At 36.6% G+C, this 26,663-nt stretch overlaps 1 protein-coding gene across 2 annotated transcripts; it reads left to right on the plus strand.

The window, feature by feature from the left end:
- Window positions 1-796: 796 nt before the first annotated feature.
- LOC121378670 (transducin beta-like protein 3) lies at window positions 797-26,044 on the plus strand. Of its 2 annotated transcripts, none has more exons than XM_041506950.1 (23): window positions 797-926; window positions 3,854-3,905; window positions 4,531-4,626; window positions 4,950-4,997; window positions 5,620-5,697; window positions 6,592-6,740; window positions 7,171-7,341; window positions 10,140-10,215; window positions 11,076-11,175; window positions 12,869-13,167; window positions 16,429-16,629; window positions 17,265-17,371; window positions 17,836-18,037; window positions 18,599-18,688; window positions 19,208-19,276; window positions 19,408-19,478; window positions 20,805-20,961; window positions 21,951-22,009; window positions 22,840-22,943; window positions 23,698-23,769; window positions 24,488-24,646; window positions 25,242-25,332; window positions 25,860-26,044. In XM_041506950.1, exons 1-23 carry the CDS (start codon window positions 907-909, stop codon window positions 26,002-26,004), a joined length of 2,616 nt encoding a protein of 871 aa, XP_041362884.1. In that variant the 5' UTR covers window positions 797-906; the 3' UTR covers window positions 26,005-26,044. The 2 variants fall into 2 exon arrangements, with proteins under 2 accessions (XP_041362884.1, XP_041362885.1); XM_041506951.1 differs by having other exon boundaries at window positions 12,974-13,167.
- The last annotated feature ends 619 nt before the right edge of the window (window positions 26,045-26,663 follow it).

The raw sequence follows: 26,663 nt of genomic DNA on the forward strand, positions 1-26,663 counted from the left end.
TAGGCTGCCCCCCCCCCCCCCCACCCACCCCCACTTAATGTTTGCCAATGTTAAAATTTAACTATCTGTACGAAGACATTTGGTAAGCGCCATACTTCACTTTATGTTGTCTGTCGGAAACTCGGATCTTTGGCTTCAACTGGCTTTCTCAACTCTTTTAACAGTGTAATACAACTGTATACGTTGGGGTGATCCTCGTCCGATATATCATCCGTTAAAATTCCATTTGACAGCAGATATCTCGGACTGGCGACTGAATAATAAATAAATAAATAGGACTAAATAAATAAATAAATAAAATGAACGAACGAACGAACGAACGAACGAACGAAGGAATAAAGAAATAATTGCAACATTATTTATTTTCTTAGAAGCCTTCCACTGTTGATGCTTCTGTAAATAATGTGGGACGGTCGCTTGATGCGCGGTCGGTTTAGGATCGATCCGCGTCTGTGGTCCCATCGTTTCAGCCAGTGCTCCACAAGTGGTGTAACAAACGCCGTGGTATGTACTATCCTGTCTGTGGGATGGTGAATATAAAAGATCCCTTGCTGCTTATCGAAAATAGTAGCCCATGAAGTGGCGACAGCGGTTTTCCTTTGTGTGGTCCGTAACCATATGTCTGACGCCATATAACCGTAAATAAAATGTGTTGTGTGCGTCGTTAAATAAAACATTTCCTTCTTTCCTGTAAATAATGTATTATAATACATATATCATGATACTGGATACCCACATCCGTGCTAATGTGCCTCGAATAGTTAGTAGTGATTGGCAGTCTTAATCGGTCTTGTACGGATTATCATAAGTTCACAACCCGGAAGAAGCGGTGCGCACGTGTTTGGTTTGTTTATATTCGTCTTGCAGTTCATGTGCCGATTTTAATTTTTTTAAGACTCATCTGATATGAGTCAGTTTAAATCAAGGTGAGTCTGTAAATACCCGGCACGTTTTAGTGTCACCAAACTTCATTAAATAGCGCCAGTACTATTTATAATTAAATATAAAAATACGTTTAAAGCTACAATTATTGTAGTACTTGCTTCAATATTCGTAGGTCTTCTGTTTTCGTGGATAGCAGAAAAAAAAGAGCTGAACTGAACTTTCTCCATTATATATAATCATAACCCTACAGGCCATAGGATTTCAAATTTCATGGGAAACACTTTTTGGGTTCCGTGCCCTGAGATCATGGGAACCCATCGGAAGCTGTTTTTATGTTCCATGAAAACAAGTTATGGGAACCCATTTCTTATACCATAATGCAATGGATTGTCAAAATGCTATGCTGGTTGGGTAATATGTTCGAATCTTGCCAACTGACTTATTATTTTAAATCAATAAATGACAACAAATAAAGGTTCCAATCCCTGAATCCAGCCAACTGACTTTCTTTTCTTTTTTTTTACATGAAATAAAGGTTCCAATCCAGCCAACTGACTTTTTTTTTTTACATCAAATAAAGGTTCCAATCTAGCCAACTGACTGTTTGCATTACGGCCAGTTTTGGGCTGAAAAAGTTGAGTCCGCCCAAGCTACCGATTATCCAACGCACAAACCCGTGGAAAGAGACACGTTTTCAAACTCAATATTTTCGACTCAGTCGCACCCCTTCCCCTCCCCTCCCCTCCACATTACGTACACATGCTGTTCTGACTGACGGCTACATAAATATAACAGTTTACGTCATTTCTGCCCTTAATTAAAAGACAAGAAATAGTGGAGCTTATTCGATTGTCACCTTCAGTACTCAAGTGCGTGCGTGACATCGGCAATAAATTTGTCGACTTCAGTGACAGTAATAAAAGGTTAATTATTTTTATCAAATAATGTTTGAATTAAAATCCTATTTTGGGTCCTTAAATTTAACAGCGACACTACGAATAATTAGCGCCATTGATTTTGGTTCAAATGTGCAATTTACATATGGATTAATTATTTATATATATATTTGCGTACAAGGTTACAATGTAGGCTCATACCTGTTATTACCTATGTCATCGAAACGGGAATGGACTCGTGTGTGGGAGTGGTTGCGTTTGCACGTGTGCAATAGGAAGAAGGATGTCGAAAATCACAACTTTTTTTGTATCGTACTAAATGAATGGCCACTTAACATTTTTTATTTGGACAATTTCATAAGTATCTCACTTGTAATGGTTACTGCAAACTCTACATCTATCAGATTGTTATCGACTGCATCGACTTTGACTTCGACTTCAAAATCGTCACTATATGGCCATTTTTAAAAAGTGTTCAATGAAACGGATTCAGACTTTTTCTTCTTTGAAGCAGATGCCATGATGTCAATATTACAATTTTTGGTCGGGTTTGATTTGAGCATGGTGTCGAACTCTTGATTCGGGTTTACTTGAACACTGAAAAGTATGGCGAACACTAAAATCCGAATCAGGTGTCGTGATTGTGTTGAAAACTATCTCCAGTAGTTTTACATGAGAAACATTATTATTTGTATAATATATATATATAGATATTTTAATTTTTTTAATCGACATAATAATGGGAAACGAAATTTCAGTTCCGTGGTTTTGCTGACACGCTATCGGTAACAATTGTTACCATGAAATCCGATGGCCTGCCCTAATCCTAATCACTATTCCTTATTGTTTCACTCTACAACCATTGTTGTTTCACCCTTAGTCCTGTTCAGCTAGGGTTGGTTCGCCCTAAATCTCATTTCACCCCAAATCTCATTTCACCCCCCCCCCCCCCCCCCCCCCCCCCCCCCCAATTTTTAATTTTATTATAGTTTTGAGTCTTTTTTTTGTTTTTGTTTGTTTATTCATTATTCATTGCCAAATATTAGGTAATGTGCTGTCTTTGGCTATTAATGCCTTACCAGCTGTTTACCTTCTGTCACCTGAAACTTGGCAAAATTGACATACTCAGCATTTGAACCTCTGCTAGTTGAAGCTGCACTAAATCGCTGTATGTAGTCTACGGGTGTAACGAATACACATAGTGGCGATTACAATACAATTCACAAATATGAGGTGACAAATACGAATATATATTCACACCCATGAATACAAAAGTGAAGGAAGAAGAGTTATTATTATTTTAAAAAAAACCTAAAACCTCATTAATCATAATTAATTTTTTAGATATATTGTGGTCTGATATAGCCTTATATTAGACCTACTACTATAAAACGATGGAATAAATATTGTTTAAAATAATAATAATAAAAAACGAAACATGTAGCAGATGTTTCAACCTAAAATGAAAAATCAATTAATGGAAATAAACTAAATTAAAACATTTCATTATTTTTTATTAATAAAATTTAAAATTAGGGCAAAACGACTCGGTTGGTGGTATGGATTGACCCTGGTTGAAACTACTCAGGCAAATTAGTAATAAGGATGAAACTTCGTGTTACCCACAGTCACAGTCAAAACGAGACCCTGAACAAAGTAGAATTCTGTCCAAAAAACCCAGCCAAATTTCGTTGGTATAAAGTGCTCCTACTCAGTTCGTAGAGTGCTGGACACTTTGTACTGAGTGTCTGTGGTTCAAATCCCCACAGTGGAGGTAGATTATTCGGTTATAATTACAGATTTTAATGTCAGTTCTTTATGATTAAGACATTCAAAATGCAAGTCTGCTGAAATGAAGGAACAATGTTCAGTTTGTGTCTAATTTATGTTTGTCAGGGTGAGTAGTAATAATTCTCTGATAATGTAATGTGAAGTAATGTCATGCCATCATCTAACTATGGAAGAATTAGCACTACATGTCTTTGACGGTTCATAAATGTCTCCCAACTTTAAGTCGCTGAATTTGTTGTAGTTTCATGTAACTCACAACATTTTATTTTGTGTAATTTCAGTTTTGCTGTTTCTTTCAAGTATGAAGCATGTTATACCGGTGGAAGAGTACAGGTTTGGTTTCATTATATGAGATTGCTGTTTTAATTTTCTCACTTTTGCACTAAGAAATCTCATTTTCAGTAGACTTGTGAAAATAATTAACAGGAGTGATTAATTATTGCCCTAACTTTGATTATGGTGAGTCATAGAAGATATTACCATGTCGGTACAAAGAGTGATGGCCCCTTAAACAGTGGATACTGTTACAGCTAACTCACATCTAACCGCCCGATCTAATCTAGCGACCAAATTTAATGAGTAGAATTTTCTTTATTTATATTAGAGATGCGCATAAATTTTTTAAAGGCCCACTATTTAATTTTTGTATGTCAATTTCAAAATTGTCTGCTTAATTTTTTTCTGTCCCGGGACAAGCCCCTGGCTATCCAGAGACAGGCCCTGGGATGGACATGCTCGAAACTCTAGTGGTATATGAGCATGTAAAAATTATTTGCACTGGCACTCACACATCTAACGTTGTAAACTTGAATATTAGGGAACATGTGAATAGATGATCATATTTGGTGCTCGTCGTGTAATAATCATGTATTTCACTTTGCACTTTGTTCTTTTAGTCCCCCTGAGCAGTTTTTAAGATAGTTTTTAAGACAAATTTAATATATTTTATTTTGGTCAGATATCAAGAGATGGCTCATCAGTATTCTGTGGATGTGGGAACAAAGTCCAAATCGTGGATTATAAATCTGGCAGGATACAGCAGGCAGTTGGAAAGGTGAGTTTTGTGACAGTGCGAGGAGGATGAAATCTCCAGTAAAGGATCTCCTTGGCAGTGTTTGTCCTCTTATGGATGAAGCACTAGATAGAGATTCATGGAGTCATCCACTATTTGGCCAAATGCCCATTTGATTCTGCATTGTACAGAGATACAGACCTCGTCACATACAACCGTTTTGGTGTCCAGATATCTTGAAATCATCCTTAGTTATTGATTATACTTTTAACTTATTTATAATTCAATTTAAATACAAAATTTAATATATCAGTAATTTATTGAATTTTGTTTTCTCAGTGTTTTTTCTCTATTTTTCTAAAAAGGAAGAAGATGAAGAAATTTCCTGTTTTTGTCTAAGTCCTGATGATAAGGTATGTTTGTTTCCAGTTATGCTTTAATTAAAATTTCTGACAACTTTGTTTTTCACAATGCCTCAAAATATTGAACTAACATTTTGTGTATAGCTTTATCATGTATCATTATAGATCGAGTTGGACTTTCATAGTGATTTAACCATTTTTATTTTCACAGAGCAGCTGAGCTATGGCCATTGAACTTAACACAATTCGAAAAAAATTGGGACCCGGTAGGGGACCTTATCTTAGGCATGGCAGATGCAATTAGGGGATAGACATAGACTGAGGGTGCAAAGTAAAGTTTTTAGGGGGGTTCAGGGGTATGCTCCCCAGTAAACATTTGGAAACTAGATGTCCTGGAATGGAATTTCCTGCATCCTAGAAGTAAAATTCATCACGGCCTTGAGATGTACAACCAGTAATATTTTTGATTCAGACTTACTGGGGGGAGTGGGCCTCTAGCCCCCCTCCAGTCCCCACTGTTCTGCCATGCCTGTATCTTGCTTTAGTAGTACTTGCAGAATGCTTGTTAGATTGTGAACATTAATATTTCAAATGACCTGGACATAGTGAATATATTAATATTTCAGATGACCTGGTCATAGTGAATATTAATATTTGTGATTATTTGTTGCAGTTCTTGATCATTGCCACACACAATCTGCTGCTGAGACAATGGGACTGGAAAGAAAAAAAACTTCTGTGGACATGGAGGGTAACATTCTCGATTGTTTCTGTTTATGTATACACCCACCAACAATAGTTGTGTTGTTAGCTAAAAAAAATACCCCACCAAAAAACCTTTTCACTTTATCTGTCAATGAATGTGATCTAAATATTTTAAATATATATTTTTTTAATTGCTAATCCAAATAATTTATGGAAACAATATAGTTTGACCAGCTGAATCATTATTTACATACTTGTGTCAACTGAAAGTTAAAACACCCATCCAGTTTAATGGCTACCTCGAACTAGTTGGGACATGTATATCTTTATTATCTTACTAATTATCCATTTAGGTTTGGTTCCATACAGGGCTTGCTCTGGCATTCGCCAAATTCACTAATTACAAATTTTAAAAACAATTGGCAAATTTTATTCTGCAAGTTTTGAAATTTAATAAATAACTGGGCTTAATTTTCAACACACCCATAGCTATCCCTGCCGTAGCATGTTCCGTTTTACACATGACTAATTTAAACTGATGTTCTCCCTCCTTATGTTGCAACACTGATTCCTAATGAAAAATACTAACACAACTACTGTTTTAATAAACTCACCTGTATGTTTTTACTATCGATATATTTGATAAACTGTCTTACTAGATCATCTACCCTGTTTTATAATACTGGAGACTGTGGAGAAACCACCATCTTTCTGTCATTCATGATGAGCTTCTTGTTTGAGCTAGATTATCGATTGTATCCTAAACTATTGAAGAGTGGCATGTGACAGTCAGAACATTAATATAGTTGATCTGTTCTACATGGTTATATAATGTAAATATTTCTCAGATTATAACTTTAAAGACACAGGTGTACTGTTTCCTGTACAGACAGAAACTCTGTGACTAATACAGTTTAAATAATACTGTTTTTATTTCCAGATAATCCACGTATCGCCTATATCCTGTATGACCTTTGACACGACCTCAAGCCTGCTGGCGACCGGTGGCAGTGATTCGACGATTAAGATGTGGGACATCACCAAGCAGTATTGCACACACAATCTGCGTGGACATGAGGGCGTAGTCAGGTGAATATCAGTCCCATCAGGCAACACTGCATGATATACAGGACATACATTTATGGCTGTCAATTTTTGATGGATGTTTCTGAATAATTTTCAAACTGGAACAAAATGTAACATAATTTAGAAATAGTCTTTAAAAATAATTTTAAAAAAAGTTTCTTTTTTCTTTTTTAACATTTGAATTTGTTCAATTTAGAAGCCTACTTTTAATGTTTACAATTATACACCTCTCTGACGAATAGTTATTGCTGCCTTCTTTTCTCAACTGTTAAGCATGTTACTTATTTGACATCTTTTCTAGCATTGAACTTTCCTTTCACTACTTTACTGTACAAAAACAACTGGTGGCTGTTGTAAAGTGAACACCATGCTATTAATATATAATTTATTCCCCATGATTTTAGATGATATTTTCAGTTTGATTTTCTTTTAGTGTTGTGAGTTTTAACCCAGACATGGACCGACTGCAGCTGGTGTCTGCGGCCGATGATTACAAGGTTCGCGTCTGGGATCTGAGGACGAGTTCCTGTGTGGCTGTCGTCGATGCTCACTACAGCAGAATTACAGCGCTCGTCTTCTCACAAGACGGCACTCACATGTACAGGTCGGCTCGGAAATAATTCTCTTTCATCCCTCGTCAACACACAAACATTAGAGTATGAGGGCTAAATTTACAAAGCCTGTTTTTGTCTTACAGTCATACTTAAACAGACTTCATAAGTGTGGCCTGAGATCTTTTCTACTTCATTTACAAAGCCTGTTTTTGTCTTACAGTCATACTTAAACAGACTTCATAAATGTGGCCTGAGATCTTTTCTACTTCATTACACTCTTACTGGGGGGGGGGGGGGGGGGGGAGATTTACCTCAGTCGGTTGAGTGCTTACTTGAGGTGCTTGTGTAATGAAATTTACTTTTCGGGTCCCTACGTCGACTCCACTTGTAATGGAATTTAACTTTCGGGTCCCGCCGGAGGTTCCACTTGTAATGAAATTTACTTTTCGGGTCCCTACGTCGACTCCACTTGTAATGGAATTTAACTTTCGGGTCCCGCCGGAGGTTCCACTTGTAATGAAATTTACTTTTCGGGTCCCAATCTGGGGACCATGGGTTCGGCTACCCCTTTCGGTTGTAGACTTTTGCTGGTACTAAGAGTCTATTAATAATTCTCTAGAAGGCTGAAATTACTATAAACCAGACCGACTTGACTAGCACAGAAAACCCAAACTAACAAACAAACGGATTACACATTTATTTGAGGGAGTACAAACAAATAACAAATATGTATGGTAATCCTCTAAGATCCATATATGAATTGACTACCACTAAATAAATAAATTTACACCCATATATCCATACAAATAAATATTTATATTTAGGGACGTGTATGAATGTGTCGTGGATAATCCCGACAAAGAGAATATTCGCTGAATTAAATTTACATCTGCAGGACAGCCCACACCAAATAATTAGGCTCTACACCTTACACGATTACCCATCCATGCCGGTGTACACGAACTCTGTTAAATCATATATATTGGACAGCCCCCTTCAAAGATATTTTTAACCAAAACACCCTATTAACGCAGTCGTTAATCCATTTAATTAGGACTCACTTATTCGGAATGGGGTTACAAACCATCGACAATGGCGAAGACCGCTTATTAAAATCAACGAGATCCTAATTTAATCAGGTTTAATTTATTCAGACGGGTCGTCCGTTCTCTAACTCAGCCAAAACGATTAAGTGGACAGTTCGTGCACGGTAAAAACACGGAATTATATATGGGACGATTACACCTTACACGTAACACGGGTCATTGCATGACTCGCTTTACGTAGCTAATTTATAATTTTAATAACCAAATCTTATAGGATATACATTGGTTAAATGTATGTATAAATGGGCAGACAGCTAGGAATGGAAGCAAACATGTTTACATATATATAAAACGAAAAACAACACAGCACATAAAAACAAACCTCACAGAAAAACAACCCGAGCGCAAGTGGGGATGAATAACGTGCGTCGAAAAATTATCTAACCTGACCAACCTGATTGGTTGATTCAGTCAGGCCACACTCTTGCACGGACTTCTGCCGACAACATTTAAAACGGTTGCACGACACGTATTGTATTATCCCTCGTAGCAATGAGAAAATAACGTTCCTGATATTCATAAGTGAGTAGAGTTAGATCATGCTGTTAATGTAATTAGTAAGAGATATAATCAGAATCTTAACTGAATATAATAACCAAGGAAAATATGAAAATATAGACAGACTGAAAACCAGGAATGCTACACTTGCATCTCAGGATCAAACCACCTTGGTGGATCCATTCAACTGATTGGGTTTTTTTTTGTTCCAACCAGTGCACCACAACTTGACAAAAGCCATGGTATGTGCTTTCCTGTCTGTGGGAAAGTGCATATAAAAGATCCCTTTCTGCATTAGGAAAAATGTAGTGGGTTTCCTCTGATGACTGTGAGTCAGAATTACCAAATGTTGACATTCAGTAGCCGATGATTAATGAATCGATGTTCTTCAGTAGTGTTGTTAAACAAAACAAACTTTATTTTTAGACTCTTGCTTTCATACAGTAACATATTGTATGGTACCATGTGTAGTAATGTGTAGGTCAGTGCTTCAGTAAACATAGGAACTAAAACAATTTTTGGTTTCATTTTAATGTCTAAAGTTAAAACTTTGTTTTCTTTAACGAGATTGCTAGAGCACATTGATTTATTAATCATCGGCTGTTGGATCTTAAACATTTGATAATTTTGATGTATGGTCTTAAAAGAAACCAGCTACATTATTTCATTAGTAGCGAGGGATCTTTTATATGCACTAACAGACAAGATGAGAAATAGCCCAATAGGACCACAGGCGGGGGTTGATCCTAGACTGACCGTGCAACAGGCGAGCACTATACCACTGGGCTATGTCCCACCCCTTTAATGTATAATGCCAGCTGTTATATAATGTGCTGTGGTATTTTTAATGTATAATGCCAGCTGTTATATAATGTGCTGTCGTATTTCTAATGTATAATGCCAGCTGTTACATAATGTGCTGTCGTATTTTTAAACACTCATTTTTTCTTTTATACAATACAGATGGTGACAATATTAGGTAATAATATTTATTAAACTTACTTATTGTAGTATCATTAATAGTGACGTGATGATCTACTAAATTTTCTTTGCTAATCTGCAGGTTTTGACCAACGTTCTTTTCCAGTAACTAATTTGGATGTCAAACATACAGCCATTTGGAGTTACATTCATAATTTTGATGGGAAAATTCAAGCAATCTCTAATTATATTAATGTAGAAATGTAGCCATGCTTAAATGTTGTTGATTAATTAAATTATTTGTTTGTGTTTTTATTTGTTAGTGGAGGCAGGGACAGTATCATAGCAGTGTGGAGTATGAAAAAAGTGAAAGTTACGAAAACGATACCAGTGTTTGAGGTAATAGTATAACACAATGTTCCTCATAGTTATTCATTAGAAACAATTTCATACTTTCATTAACGTTCCCACATGCTGCCCCCTCCCCCCACTTCTCAAAGCTGTCCGTTTAGTAGTAAATAATAGTTAATACAATGCCTGCTGATAATCAAACTGAGTATATTTAAAATTGCAAACCCCCAGTTTCAACCTGTGAAAATGGACACTTATGTTTGGTTAGTCTACAAATCTGTAATACTTTTGAATAAATTACAATAGAGTGAAACAAGAGTCTGTGATGTTGAAACAAGGAAATATTCTTTTAAAAAGATTACTGCTTATGTCGAAAACAATTACTTCTCAGAAATATGTGCATTTTTAGCAATATGAAAAATGCATTTAATTGTATTAGAAACACCAGTATGCCTGGGAACACTTCTAAGTCATGTCAATTCAGTTATCAAAAATGGCTCCATTAGTGAAAAATATGCCATAGTGTCACTGTATGGAATCATGTCCAGTGAATTTGAACTGAGTGTCATTTGTCTTAATTTTCACTTCAGTCAGCTGAACTTGTTCCCAGACATATTTTAAAAATATTTCAAAAGGAAAACTAACAATGAGAACAATTACAGCTTAAAGACTTAAAAATAATTTAATTTAGATAGATGATGAACCATAATGATTAGAGTTACTTTAAATACTAATTCCAGGGTACTATTACTTCTTTATTTGTGCATCCATATCGGCTTCATGAATATAACTAAATTCACCAACCATATGTTAGTCAGTCTTATGGCTTGTTTGTAATGCATTTACTAATTAATAATGCAGTGATGTTTATTGAGTAAGATCTCTAATGATAATCCTGTTGTTTTTAGAGTGTTGAGTCCTTAGTGCTGCTGGATTCGGAGCGAGAGTACAAATTTATTGATACACAAGACGATGCTCAACCACATGTTGTCGTCGTGGGAAATAAAGGTAGGTTTTACTGTTATGTTTGACATGTACCTGTAATTCATTTGCTAATTTGTTAATTTATTTACTGACTGCATATAAACGATCCCTTGCTACTATGAAAAAATGTAGCATGTTTCCTCTATTACACTATGTGTCAGAATTACCAAGTGTTTGACATCCGATAGCCAATGATTAATAAATCAATGTGCTCTAGTGGTGTCATTAAACAAAACAAACTTATTTTATTTACTGACAGGCCAGGATTATTACAAACCATTGAAAATCAAGTTTATTCCTCCGTTTGTTAATGCATTTGAGTGTTTGTTTATAATGGATAGCTTCACTACCATATTAAAAATAACACCAACTTACATGATGACCATTTCAGTGTTATGTATCGAATTTAAAAACGATAAGATTTAAATGACTGTTTGTTATATATTTGAAATGGTGATAATATATTTGGTATACCTGTTTTTACTACTCCATAAAGTGTCCATTTTAAATAATATAAACATTTCGAATTAATGTTTGGTGTGTATATTTTGTTAAGATTGTGACAGTGTGTTAATTTGTTATTCTATACCGTATATTGCTGTGTATTAGCCGACTCATTGTATAAGCCGACCTCTTCGTTTGACCCTAAATATCAGGTACAAAATCATCGGCCTCGTGTATAAGCCGAAGTCATCTTTTGTCCAGTTGTACATTGTATCGATTTCAATAATACTATCAACAAACAGACTTGTGCTTTTCTTTTTCATTACATTTTCTTCCCCTTTAATTATTACAGACACGGTAATCGTTATAGTAATGCTAACGTCTTCCATGCCGTGCAAAGCTAATTTAGCACCGATAAATCATAACAAGAAAATAAACAATTCAAGCTGGAACAACATATTACTGCATATAAGTAATTTAATTATTCAATGGACAGCAAATAATAAACTCATTAAGGCATATTTAATCCCTGTTTTCCCCCACTCAGCATGAAACGATTCTGTGGTCCATGGTTGTTGTTTACACAAAATCGTGTGATCCAATCAAATAAGAGCTTTTAAAATGATATAGACAGCGGTGTCAATCAAAGATGGCGGAACACGTTTTTTACCCACTGACATGACAATAAAACAAGTAATTTTTATTATTATTCATCAAACTAGTAATGCATTAAAGAACAAAAAACTACAAAATACTGCATGATGGGGTGTTTTATTTATACTGTGCACAAATTATTGTTACATAAGCTGTGAAAGGCTGTAAGGGTCTGATCAAAATTTGTACATCGGGGTTGGGAGCGTTTTCGATTGGAATTTTATGAATCAATTTGTTGCCTCCATGTATAAGCCGACTCTCTTCTTTTGGAAAGTATTTCTAGACTTCAAAAGTTGGCTAATATTATGCAATATACGGTACTTACACATACTGTTAAAGAACAACTCTAGAATGTATCTTACCAGTTTAATTTCAAATGGTTTATCTAGCAATCTGTTTTATGTGGGGGTTTTTGTGTGATAATGTACTTTGTCAAATTATTTTTGTTTAATCATTTATTTTATTTCTGCCCCCATTTTAGATGTTTTGTGTGTGTGATAATGAATTTTATTTGTTTAATTATTTGTTTTAACTCCATTTTAGGTGTTTTAAGTGTGATGATGTACTTTATCAAAGTGTATTTGTTTTATTGATTGATTGGTCTGTGATTGTGTTCCAGGAGCGTTGCGAGTGATAAACACTGTGACGAGGACTTGTGTACACGAGCAGTCTTGTATCAGGTGTGTTTGTTTTATCGATTGTTTGATCTGTGATTGTGTTCCAGGAGCGTTGCGAGTGATAAACACTGTGACGGGAACGTGTGTACACGAGCAGTCTTGTATCAGGTCGGCGGACCGTGATGGCGACCAGACAATCACGGACATCATCTACTCGGACAGTCTGAGACAGCTCGCGGTTGTCACGTTCGACCACGATATTCTCTTTTACAGAGACGAAGACTTGACTCTGCAGAAACAGGTAGGTGGTGAGTTAGTGTAAAACACAGTTGTGCATCAAGTGAAAAGCATCCACAGTCTGTCAGTAGTTGATTCGTGGTTGCAATAAGCAAGTTTGTAAAAGAACCACCTTTTGATGCTTTCTAGACTATGTATGTACCCTTCTAATTATTCACCAACCAGCCCAACTGGAGGGGACTTGTAGGTTTCATCTCCATCCATCTGTCTGTCGTCCATCCGCCTGTCCCATATATAGCTTTCCAGATGCTTTTTTTTCACAGTGCCTTGAGATATTGAGGTGAAATTTTGTATATAGCTTTATCATATACAGTGGACTCTTGTCTAAACCGGACTGACTTCGTACTATCGAAATAGTCTGGTATACATAGAGGACCGGTTTAGACAGAGTTCATCCAGAGTTATGGTTCTTGAATGATCGACAACTCGTGAGCAGCAATGACATTTGAATCCATGGATGGTTGGAAAACACAGTCATACAAGCCAGACTTGCAGTCGAATATTTCACAGACATAAAAAATATACTTAAATTGATATTCCTGAGTTTGCTGCACTTTTTATCGAATAACAGAGACTTCTTAACGATTGTAATTACATATCATATCTGCATAAAATATTAGTGGCTGCATATTAAATGTGTTTCTGGTTGTTCTAATATTTGACCTAGGTTAAATTTCATTTTATTTCCTAAAACATTATTTATTCGTACGTACAAAATTATTTGAATACAAAATCCAGTTTGGGCTTCTTATAATTATTAAGATAACCAGAAACACCTTGAATATACAGACACTGATATTCTAAACAAGAAACTATATTTAATATGTAAGTTTAATCGTAGAAATATTTTATTAGTTGGAAACTTCTTACAATGCTGCAAACTCAGGAATGTCCCTTTAAACTGCAACACATAAAAAATGGCAAAATTAATAAACAAAATTTGTATTGATTTAATACACATCAAATAGCACACGGAGTTCGTTGTTTTAACAAGTGTCACATTGACTGAATGAACTATGTTGAATAAACAAACATTTATTTATTTAAATAGCAAGTGTCACTATGATTAATTGAATGAATGAAATTTATCGGGTGTCAGCTGAGAAATAGTCTTTCACTGTTGTTTGTTTTTTCCTGATGTTCTTTCGAGGGCAAACTCTTCTGTCATGACTTCTAAGTTTAACACTGATTGTAAAAGTCTATTTTCTGTAGTTGCCGCGAAAATTTTGAGTTGTTTTAACATTTTGAACACATCGGCATAATTTAGTTCAGGCATTGTGTCCAACTGTGTGTTGTTGTCGTCATCTCCTCCCTCTTGTCAGTAGATGTGTGTGCCATCACTAGATGAGCTTCCCAGACACTCGTATTCGGATCCTCTGTTGGAATATCATGATCAAAATCAACAAAGTCAGCCACTGGAAGCTCATTTGATATGGTGGCTATCAATGTAGTGAGAGGAATGTCGTCATCATTTGATATGGTGGCTATCAATGCAGCGAGAGGAATGTCGTCATCATTTGATATGGTGGCTATCAGTGTAGTGAGAGGAATGTCGTCATTTGATATGGTGGCTATCAATGTAGCGAGAGGAATGTCATCATTTGATATGGTTGCTGGCAGTGTAGCGAGAGGAATGTTGTCATCACTTGATATGGTGGCTGTCAATGTAGCAAGAGGAATGTCATCATCATTTGATATGGTGGCTATCAATTCAGTGTAGCGAGAGGAATGTCGTCATCACTTGATATGGTGGCTGTCAGTGTAGCGAGAGGAATGTCGTCATCACTTGATATGGAGGCTGTCAGTGTAGCGAGAGGAATGTCGTCATCACTTGATATGGTGGCTGTCAGTGTAGCGAGAGGAATGTCATCATCACTTGATATGGTGGCTGTCAGTGTAGCGAGAGGAATGTCGTCATCACTTGATATGGTGGCTATCAATGTAGCGAGAGGAATGTCGTCATCACTTGATATGGAGGCTGTCAGTGTAGCGAGAGGAATGTCGTCATCACTTGATATGGTGGCTGTCAGTGTAGCGAGAGGAATGTCATCATCACTTGATATGGTGGCTGTCAGTGTAGCGAGAGGAATGTCGTCATCACTTTATATGGTGGCTATCAATGTAGCGAGAGGAATGTCGTCATCACTTGATATGGTTGCTATCAATGTAGCGAGAGGAATGTCGTCATCATTTTGATCATCGGATTCCTGCTCGGAGGTGACAGGAAATCTGCACATCATAAAACACTTGGCGATTATTGTTTGTTGTGTTTCCCTCCATGCAATGTTAATCCAGTTTACTCCATCCAAAACCATGATTGCCTTGCAGAGCTTGGTTACATTTGCACTGTCTTCCATCCGTGAAATGAGAGATAGTATCAAATATTTTCGGTATTGTGCCTTGAATGCCTTAATAATACCCTGGTCTAATGGCTGCAGTACGATTACATTTTGTATTTGATCTTGCAACAGTGTCCTGATTACTTGGCAATCGACGATCATTGTTCAACTAAGTAAGCAGCCAGTCGTTCAGTCAAATCCCAATCTGTTGTAGACAGAGGTAATTAATGCATGAACGGTTCTTTCGTTCTTGATTTTTGATCCAGAATACGGATTAGGCAGAGATTTATAACTTAGAGATAAATGGTAGCTGGGCGGGGCTTTAGAAATGGACTGGTTTACATTGAGATCCGGATTACACAAAATCCGGTTTAGACAGAGTCCACTGTACTGTTACAGATCAGGTTTGACTTTAATGACAGAGTTATGGCCCTTGAACTTGGTACATAAAAATAAATAAAAAATGTGTTGATCCCCGGTAGGGGACATGTATTGCTTTAATTAAGTATATCAATCGTACTGTTAAAATGTTTTCTTTTATCTGAGTCAACAGCATTCATAATTGGTCAGTAATTGTTTTGAGATTGCAATATGGCAAGTTTCTATGAAAACCACCTTTTTGTACCTCCCATTCAAATTTAATGCATTTTTCATCTGTAATTTCTACTTTATTGGTTTTGAGTCACATAGTGGTTGAATTTAAATGTGCACAAGCAGTGAAATTTTTTTCTTTCAAAACAAAAATATGTTTGGATAAATGAATTTAGCGAATCAAACTATATTTGATTTCTAGAACACATATTGTAATATACAATTCAGTCTTTATACGTATTCAATGCATGTATAAACGTAGCACATTATACAAGAAATTAATGTTTCCTCATTTGAGGTATATTGTAGTGACCCTTTGTTGATCTTATTTTTAGCTGTCTGGTTTCATAGACGAGATACTTGATGTGAAATTTCTTGGCGAAACCGACTCCCACCTGGTCGTCATTAGCAACAGTAACAAGCTGAAGGTGTTTGAGGTGGACACCTGGGACTGTCAGATTCTAGCGGGTCACACTGACATCATCCTGAGTGCCGACGTCTGTCACAAGTTTGGGCTAATCGTCACATCCTCTAAGGTAAGGGAGGTAAATCTGCTGATTAGTAGTCTACAGAAGACAAGAATATTTCTTGTTTCTTGTGGAACGGGAATCGTGTCTATCTTACAGAACATCCTATAAATTTGATGAGACCAGTTTGTATGTTATTATCCATCCATCCATCCATCCATCCATCCATCCACCAGATGTGTTATTCATCCATCCATTTTATCTTTATCCATTCATTTTATCTTTATCAATCCATCCATCCATCCATCCATCGATTTTATCTTTATTCATCCATCCATCCATCCATCCATCCATCCATCCTTCCACCCATCCATCGATTTTATCTTTATCCAACCATCCATCCATCCATCCATCCATCCATCCATTCACCAGATGTGTTCATCCATCCACCCATTTTATCTCCATCCATCCACCCATCCACCCACCCAACCATCCACCAATCCACCCACCCACCCACCCACCCATCCAATAACCCAACCATCCACCAATCCACCCACCCACCCACCCAATAACCCAACCATCCACCAATCCACCAACCCACCCATCCATCCTGCCCACCCACCCGCCCACCCATCCATCCATCCATCCATCCATCCATGTGTGTGGAGTGCATTGTTAACTAAACTCTTTCTATCTTTTGTCAGGACAACACTGTGAGGCTGTGGAAGCTGCTGCCCGACACCGGCCGTGTGGTTTGCGTGGCTGTGGGATGTGGACACACACATGCCGTGGGAACTGTGGCCTTCTCTAGGTACTCCAACTGCTCTTCATAAGTGTGTGGGGTGTTGTTAAACAAATATTTCTTGGTTCTAGGTAGAGTGTGTGAACAAGTTAAATTCATGGTTTGCTTAATTAGTGATTAACAAACTCTTCTTTTTATTAATTATTAATTAAGTGACTTTGACATGAACTAAATCTTATCTATGAATTAGTAACGTATATTGTGTAAAATGCAAACAAAGTCAAAAGGTGAGATACAGTTATTACGTTTGCGGCAATGATAACGTCTTCTTTTGCATTTAGCTTTAAGGTTTTTACACTTAGCTCCATTAGCTCCTAGATAAGTGAAACTTGGTTTATAGTTGCATCTATGAATGCTTATTTCAGTGTATGCTGGGGAAAAAACCTACTTATTCAAAAACACTTTTTTTAAAAATAACTAAATCAGTCACAAAATTATGAGAGATATTTAATTGCACGTAATTCCTGTTTCAGAAAGTCGACGACGTTTCTTGTAAGTGGTGGCCAAGACAGTACACTAAAGAAATGGCTGCTTCCGTCGGAACTGGACACGGATGTTGTTACAAGTCTGCCTGTGTTGGCCACAGAGCGTGCTCACGAAAAAGACATTAATTCAGTGGTCGTGTCGCCCAATGATAAATTCGTAGCCACCGGGTCACAGGACAGAACGGCAAAGGTATTACATTAGATTGACTGCAGTAGATGGTTTTCTCATTATAGGCAGTGTTTTACAGTGGTGAATCAAGGGCAGGTAATTGTCTTATCCTTTCTATAGGAAAGTTCCCAAGATACATGATTTTTAAATGTGTTTTTGGTGTGATGTAAGTATGAATTGAAAGAACAACGTGTACACGTTTTGCATGATGCACTTTGCTGAGTCAGGCAGCATCACAGTGTCGATCAGTTGATCGGAGGTCAAGACCTCCAAACAAGTGTATCTCACATTGTGGGATACGGAAAATGTCTTATAGGAATCTTCACTACCACTTTGTAATAAAAACTAATTTTTGTCTTAATTGAACACATCTCGGTCAATATATATTGGTCATATATCTGAGTGTTGAGGTATGGCAAAATTTTGAAATACCTTCACAATTTGTCATAGCAGCCGGGATAAATCTGAAAACACAATATACATATTTGACCATGCGATATCATGGAAAACTCTGCACACTTTATGGTTATAAATGTAACTATATATATATCATTGTTACATTGAATATTTTAATTTTTGCAGCTTTTCAAGAGTTCTGACTTATCTCTGATCGGAGTGTTTCGTGGCCACAGGCGGGGAATCTGGTGTGTGCAGTTTTCTCCAGTTGATCAGGTACGCAGTGGGGGGTAAAACAATTGGATACCAAATATTTAATGGTCTTTGTGGAACAATGTATTGTACTCATGTCATTTATTCTGCTTCACAGTAGTGATGTACCCTTCACCACTAAAGCACATTGATTTATTAATCATCAGCTATTGGATGTCAAACATTTGGTAAATCTGTCTTACAGTCTTAGAGAGAAACCTGCTACATTTTCCCATTAGAAGCAAAGGATCCCACAGACAGAATAGCACATACCACAGTCTTTAATATACCATTTGTGGTTTACTGGCTATAACGAGAAATAGCCCAATGGGCCTACTGATGGGGATCAACCTGAAACCAACCATGCATCTGGAGAGTGCTCTTTTTATATACAGGTGAGATATCAAATGCAATGGTATGTGGTGTTCTGTTTGTGGGAACTTTGATAATTAAAGTTCTGCTATTGAAAATTGTGCAAATTGTTAAAAGTATTCTTTGTGATCTTTGTAACTTAATTTAATTTTTTGGTTTAAATTCTTCTAGTGCCTTGCCACAAGTTCTGCTGATGGAACAATAAAAATCTGGAGCATAATAGATTTCTCATGTGTAAAGGTGAGTATACATCAAGACATTTTGTCTTTAAAACATACAAACTATGTAAACTATGTAATATATAATTATATTGGGGTTTTTATGTTTATAAAAGAAGAGTAAATTGTTGAAGTATTTAAATTTATTTTCAGACATTTGAAGGCCATGACAGTTCTGTTCTACGAGTAAGTTTCATCACCCGAGGAATGCAGCTCGTGTCATGGTGAGTGTAAATACAACCGTGCGGATACTATTCAACAAACCTACCAAGTGAAATGTATCATCATTATTTTCATTAAGACTTTTTTTTCATGGAAAACAATGCAATCAGATAATTTCATTATGCTTTGTGCAAGATAATACTAATTACCTTCTTAATCAATGTGAAGAATTATTTGTAAATATTAATTAATTTAAATATGAAATGATCTAATTAAGAAATACTTGCAACAGTTTTACTTGTTGGCTGCTAATCTAAAGGAAGATATGAATTGTAAAATCTTTACTTGTTGGCTGCTAATCTAAAGGAAGATATGAATTGTAAAATCTTTACTGGTTGGCTGCTAATCTAAAGGAAGATATGAATTGTAAAATCTTTACTGGTTGGCTGCTAATCTAAAGGAAGATATGAATTGTAAAATCTTTACTGGTTGGCTGCTAATCTAAAGGAAGATATGAATTGTAAAATCTTTACTGGTTGGCTGCTAATCTAAAGGAAGATATGAATTGTAAAATCTTTACTGGTTGGCTGCTAATCTAAAGGAAGATATGAATTGTAAAATCTTTACTGGTTGGCTGCTAATCTAAAGGAAGATATGAATTGTAAAATCTTTACTTGTTGGCTGCTAATCTAAAGGAAGATATGAATTGTAAAATCTTTACTTGTTGGCTGCTAATCTAAAGGAAGATATGAATTGTAAAATCTTTACTGGTTGGCAGCTAATCTAAAGGAAGATATGAATTGTAAAATCTTTACTAGTTGGCTGCTAATCTAAAGGAAGATATGAATTGTAAAATCTTTAATTAGTGACTTAGTGTCATGACGGGCAGGGACGTAACCCAGTGGTAAAGCGTTCACTTGATGCTCAGTCGGTTTGGGATCGATCCCCGTCGGTGGACCCATTGGGCTATTGCTTGTTACAGCCAGTGTTCCACAACTGGTGTAACAAAGGCCATGGTATGTTCTATCCTGTCTGTGGGATGGTGCATATAAAAGATCCCTTGCTGTGTGATCTTTAACCATATGTCTGATGCCATATAACCGTAAATAAAATGTGTTGAGTGTGTCGTTAAATAAAACATTTCTTTCTTCCTTCAATGTCATAATGTTTTTTGCTGTTTATTATTGTTTATATTAATGTTTAATAGTAACATTAAAATCACTGTCCACTGACCGTAACACTTCTCAATGTTGAGATTATACGTTGTTTTAGTGGATCTGATCTTTGTACCTTCGATGTCATTTACTTTTGTTCATTTTGATGTTTTATAGTAATTCATAATTAGTTCACTGATGTTATTAACAGTGAGTGTTGCTATTGTGTGTTAGTGGGTCTGACGGACTGGTCAAGCTGTGGACGATCAAGTTAAGCGAGTGTATCAAGACGTTTGATGAACACTCGGCCAAGGTGTGGGCGCTGGCGGTCGGCAGACAGGAGGATCGGCTGGTCACTGGCGGAGCAGACTCCACGCTCGTCATCTGGAAGGTTGGTCTGTTGTTTCTTTGGTTTTTAATCTGCTGTTTGCTTTTTCTATTTGGTTTTATTAACAATTTACAAAGAAGCAATTAAAAACAAAAACATAATGTTTTATCGGATTTCATTGTTATTGTTTGGCAGTATAAGTAATGGTGTAATAGGCTTGTTTTATTAAGGATTTACAAAGATGCAATTAAAAACAAAAACAATGTTTTATATGATTTCATCGTCATTGTTTTTCTGTATTATATGTAATGGTGTAGCAGGCTCACTGGAGCTCGCCCTTCACACCATCACAGGGCTCGAAATAGGAAGTAAACTATGGCCTGCTGTTATTGTTTTCAAATGGCAACCGACCAAAATATGGCCTGCTAAAAAAACTATATGGCTTACTGAGTGAGGGGAATGTTTGGGATAGTGTGTGGAAAGGTAGGACCCCTACGACGTATCTTAGAGCATTATAAAATTAAAATACCACGGAATTATGAGCTAAGTGTTTTCTTTAGTGGTTTTAACAAGTGGATTTCTAATTCACGTCCTCGGTCTAAAACATGGACTGCTTTTGGCAGGTCATCATTTCGAGCCCTGCATTATCTAAACATCACCAAATAACCACACTATCAAATCGTAGTAACCTGATATTCTATATATATATCAAAATATAGGTCATGTCAAGTAAATCCGACTGGACTAGCATATTTCAGACTAGAACTGTAACGGATCAATTTTGACTTGCATCATGATTTACCCATTTTTCACACCAACTGTTATAGTCCTTGAACTTAAGAGATATCAAAATTTGTTGGGCCTGGATAGGGACATGTTGCTTTGTCACCATTTTCAGAATTCTTATTCATTATATAAATATCTTTTACAGGCTAGACTCAGTCTCTGTCTTCAAGACCAGTTATCAGTCATTAATTGAAGCCACTTCATATTTGAATAGCACTAGTCCTGACACATAGTAGACTGAATATTTTCTCTTTTTTTCCCCACAGGATGTGACAGAGACTGAGATTGAGGAGACTAAACAGAAGCAACAAGAGATGATATTACAGTACGTACATATATTCAGAGAGTAGATTTGTCAGTTTTCAACCTAATGGAGTGGCTGGGATGTGACTCTGTGGGAGAGCTCCTGCCCGAGGTTCGATACCCGTCGGTGGGCCCATTGGGCTATTGCTCATTCCAACCATTGCACAGTGACTGGTATATCAAAGGCTGTTTTATCCTATCTGTGGGATGGTGCATATAAAAGACCCCTTGCTACTAACAGTAAAATGTAGCAGGTTTCCTCTCTAAGACTATGTGTCAGAATTAGCAAATGTTTGACATCCAATAGCCGATGATTAATAAAGCAATGTGCTCTAGTGGTGCCGTTAAACAAAACAAACATGGGTCGGGTGATCAATCATCCTTAATGGACTGTTTTTATTTCCATCCCAATCAACAGATGGTATAAGTACTGTGTTGTATTGGTACGGTCATAAAAAGACCTCATGCTGGTTTTCAGGAGTACTACAGACTTTGGTCAGGCTGCTGGTCCTCTATGGCAGGTGGTCCCTTCTCCCTCCTACCCCAACCCTTCCCTGTCCTGGATGGAGGAGCCCAATGCAGGTGTGTGCTAAAACAGCTTGCTCTGAATGTGCACAGTAATCCTTATACCATACCATTTCAGGAGTATCTTCTGTGGCAGCAGTAGGTTTCCAACTGAACAAAGTGTTAAATAACCACATACTAGTCAGCCATATTAAGCCATAGTTTAACTGATAGTGTTGTTAAATATTGCTTTCCTTTTCAATTACCATGTCCATCTTCTTTAAATAAAAGAGCTAAGTAAACTGATTGTCTTTATTATATAATGCAGTATTTTCTTTGTGTTGCTAGAGAACAAGAACTGTCCAACTTGATTCACAAGAAGAAGTTTTTGAAGGCCATAGGTTTGGCCATCACACTGGAGCAGCCATTTAGATTACTGACCATACTGAGAGGTTCGTAATGACCTGTTTATTTGTAGTGCCATTATTTAGATTGCCAATCATACTGAGAGGTACGTAATGTCCTCTTGTGTGTAGTACCATTATTTAGATTGCCGACCATACTGAGAGGTTCGTAATGACCTGTTTATTTGTAGTGCCATTATTTAGATTGCCAATCATACTGAGAGGTATGTAATGACCTGTTTATTTGTAGTGCCATTATTTAGATTGCCGACCATACTGAGAGGTTCGTAATGACCTGTTTATTTGTAGTGCCATTATTTAGATTGCCGACCATACTGAGAGGTACGTAATGTCCTCTTTATGTGTAGTACGATTATTTAGATTGCCGACCATACTGAGAGGTTCGTAATGACCTGTTTATTTGTAGTGCCATTATTTAGATTGCCGACCATACTGAGAGGTACGTAATGTCCTCTTTATGTGTAGTACCATTATTTAGACTACCGACCATACTGAGAGGTACGTAATGTCCTCTTTATGTGTAGTACCATTATATTCTGGTTCACAAATAATAACAACAACAAACAGTGTATGAACATGATTTTATATAGATCAGAAAATAAGCAGCCATGAAAGAATAAAGAACATTTGCTAAGTATATTTAAAACGTATACACATTAGAACTGTATAAAGAAAAAAAATCATTGTATAGATGTAGTTGCAGTCAACTCTGTAAAGAAACGCATGCTCTTCTTGTCAAAAACAAAACCTGTATTTTAGCAAACAAATGTTAATTTTGCAGATATTTTGTCGGAGAAGGATGGGTCTACTCAAGTGAAGAATGTTTTGTCGCAACTAAGACCGGATCAGACTGGTACAAGTTTTCACTTTTTACTGGTTCAAAAACAAACATGTTTATATGTTAGAAATACATTTTAATACAATCTAGATCACAACATCCAGTAGCCGTTGATTAATAAATCAATGTGCTCTAGTAGTGTTGTTAAACAGACTTTAAACCAACCTTTACAGTGTCGATATTCTAGTTAATTGTTGTTTGTGACATCTTGTTTTCAAGCAGTTCAGGATATTCCTTACTTTCTCAATAAACTAAAACTTTATTTTGTATGATTTTAATAATACACTGAGCAACAACACACACATCAGTTTAGTTTTCAGTTTACTTTTCTTTATTTTAGATTATTCAGTTAGAATCCCTTTAACTTATATATATTAAATGATCAATGTCTTGTCAAAATTTAAGGGCCATTTTGGTGGTCTATTTCACAACATTAATTAATCATGAATTTGTTTTTTAAATATTAAAAAAAAATGTGTTGTTCAGTATATGAGGACAACACATGCTAACCTCAGTAACGGACCCTTTAAAACACTCCACTGTAATAACAAACTGTAAAATGTGTTGTTCAGTATATGAGGACAACACATGCTAACCTCAGTAACCGACCCTTTAAAACACTCCACTGTAATAACAAACTATAAAATATTGCATCCGAAATAGAACTATCTAATTTTAAGACAGTTACTTGTCACAAGAGCTAGTAATATTTTATAATGAAGTCGTGTTTCAGATTCCCTGCTCCGGTTTGCCATTCAGTGGAACACGAACAGCAAGAACTGTCACGTTGCTCAGTTTGTCGTGGGCGTCGTTTTGAAAACTGTCGAATCATCAGATATCCAGCAGCTGCCCAACATCAAGTCGACTCTGGAAGGTCTTATCCCATACACAGGTAAGAACAAACAAAACTGATAATTTTCTCTTATTATATACCTTACAGGCTCTCTTTGTTTTATTTAGTTTTTTGAGGGGTAGGGGGTTTTGAGAGGGATGAGGTTGATTTTTGCCCAAATTCAACGAAGAAATGCCCAAATCTGGCCAACGAAATGTATTCATATTTGCATTTGTTCATAAATATAGCTTTGTTTTACAGCTTCCATGCATTTTTATATTTCACTGCTAGGTATATAAGACATTTGGCTAATATACAAGACATTTGGCTACTATACAAGACATTTGGCTAGTATACAATATATTTGGCTAGGTATACAATACATTTGGCTAGGTATACAATACATTTGACTACTATACAAGACATTTGGCTAGGTATACAATATATTTGACTAGTATACAAGACATTTGACTAGTATACAAAACAGTTGACTAGTATTCAAGACATTTGGCTAGGTATACAATACATTTGGCTATGTATACAATACATTTGGCTAGTATACAAGACATTTGGCTAGTATACAAGACATTTGGCTGGTACCGGTATACAAGACATTTGGCTAGGTATACAAGACATTTTGTTCGTTTCCCCACAGAGCGTCACTTCCAGAGGATGAATCGTCTCCTGCAGCAGGCCATGTTTGTGGAGTACACCTGGCAGTGCATGAGAACAGCTGGAGATCAGGTGTAAGTCGGGCACCTTTCTTAACATATACACTATATTGTTTACCAGCAATCAGCGCTCACCTGACGCATAATCAGCCCTAGGATCGATCCCCGTCGGTGGGTCCATTGGGCTGTTTCTTGTTCCAGCCAGTACACTGTTTCTGCTGTATGTATCAAAGCCGAGGGATGGTACATATAAAAGATCTCTTGCTATTAATGGAAAAATGGTACAGATTTCCTCTTTAAGACAATGTCAGAATGACCAAATGTTTGACATCCTGTAGCCGATAATTAATGAATCAATGTGCTCAAACTTCTTACTATTATTAATTAATGAGTTGTATAAATTATTATCGGGTATTGTTCGTCTTTGTTTATGTTATTGTCAAAGTGCTGGTAAGAGATCTCATGCTGCTTTTTAGTAGGAGTAACTTTAATCTTATGTGGACCAGGTGACAGTGGGTTTCTTCTCTCTCTCTGTCCGTCTGCTTTTAGGTTAAAATGCATTGAAGTGTCATTAAACAAATGTGTCTTTTTTGTTTTTTTAGAGAGGACCCCTCAAAGAAGGTGATTCTGCATGACAAAGAAAAGACGACGAAGCGAGACCGATCGCGTGAAAATGGTGTGGACAAGGACATTACGACAGAGACGCTATCTAGTAAAAAAGTGAAATCCCGACACAAAAGTGATTAAACCTGTTTAAAATATGTCAATAAAAGTTGATTCAAACAGCTCTTGTGGCTTACATTTTGATATTTTAATTATCAAACACCTAGTCCGGCTGTGGAAAACATTTACTGTTGTTTTCATGAATACAGTTTAACCTAACCTCTGAGACTGAGTGCTTTGTTCCTTATACCAAGTGTTGCAAGTTACTCTTCAGTGGTCACACTTTTAATATGTCAATGGTCTCACATTAGTCTATCAACATCCCACGTTTAATATGTCAATGGTCCCACATTAGTCTTATCAACATCCCACATTAGCCTGTCGGTGGTCCCACATTAGCCTATTGGTGGTCCCACGTTTAATATAGCAGTGGTCCCACATTTAATATATCTGTATCGGTGGTCCCACATTTAATATATCTGTATCGGCGGTCCCACATTTGATATATTTGTATCGGTTGTCCCACATTTACTATTACAGTGGTCCCACATTTACTATATCTACTGTCGGGTTCAGTGATCTAGGAAGGTGCATGTTGGACACCTAATATCAACCAATTAATTATGCCACTGGCAAGTTCGTTTCATACTCACCAGCAGAATATGATGTTATTACAGTGGTCCCACATTTAATATATCTACTGTCGGGTTCAGTGATCTAGGAAGGTGCATGTTGGACACCTA

This window comes from Gigantopelta aegis, chromosome 8, assembly GCF_016097555.1.
Source record: "Gigantopelta aegis isolate Gae_Host chromosome 8, Gae_host_genome, whole genome shotgun sequence".
NCBI lineage: Eukaryota > Metazoa > Mollusca > Gastropoda > Neomphalida > Peltospiridae > Gigantopelta > Gigantopelta aegis.

Bases quoted from the DNA above. Each gene is read 5' to 3' on its own strand.
- LOC121378670 (XM_041506950.1), top strand. From the start codon at position 907: ATGAGTCAGTTTAAATCAAG. The intron at 927-3,853 runs GTGAGTCTGTAA...GTGTAATTTCAG, and splicing joins ATGAGTCAGTTTAAATCAAG to TTTTGCTGTTTCTTTCAAGT. The intron at 4,998-5,619 runs GTATGTTTGTTT...TATTTGTTGCAG, and splicing joins GTCTAAGTCCTGATGATAAG to TTCTTGATCATTGCCACACA.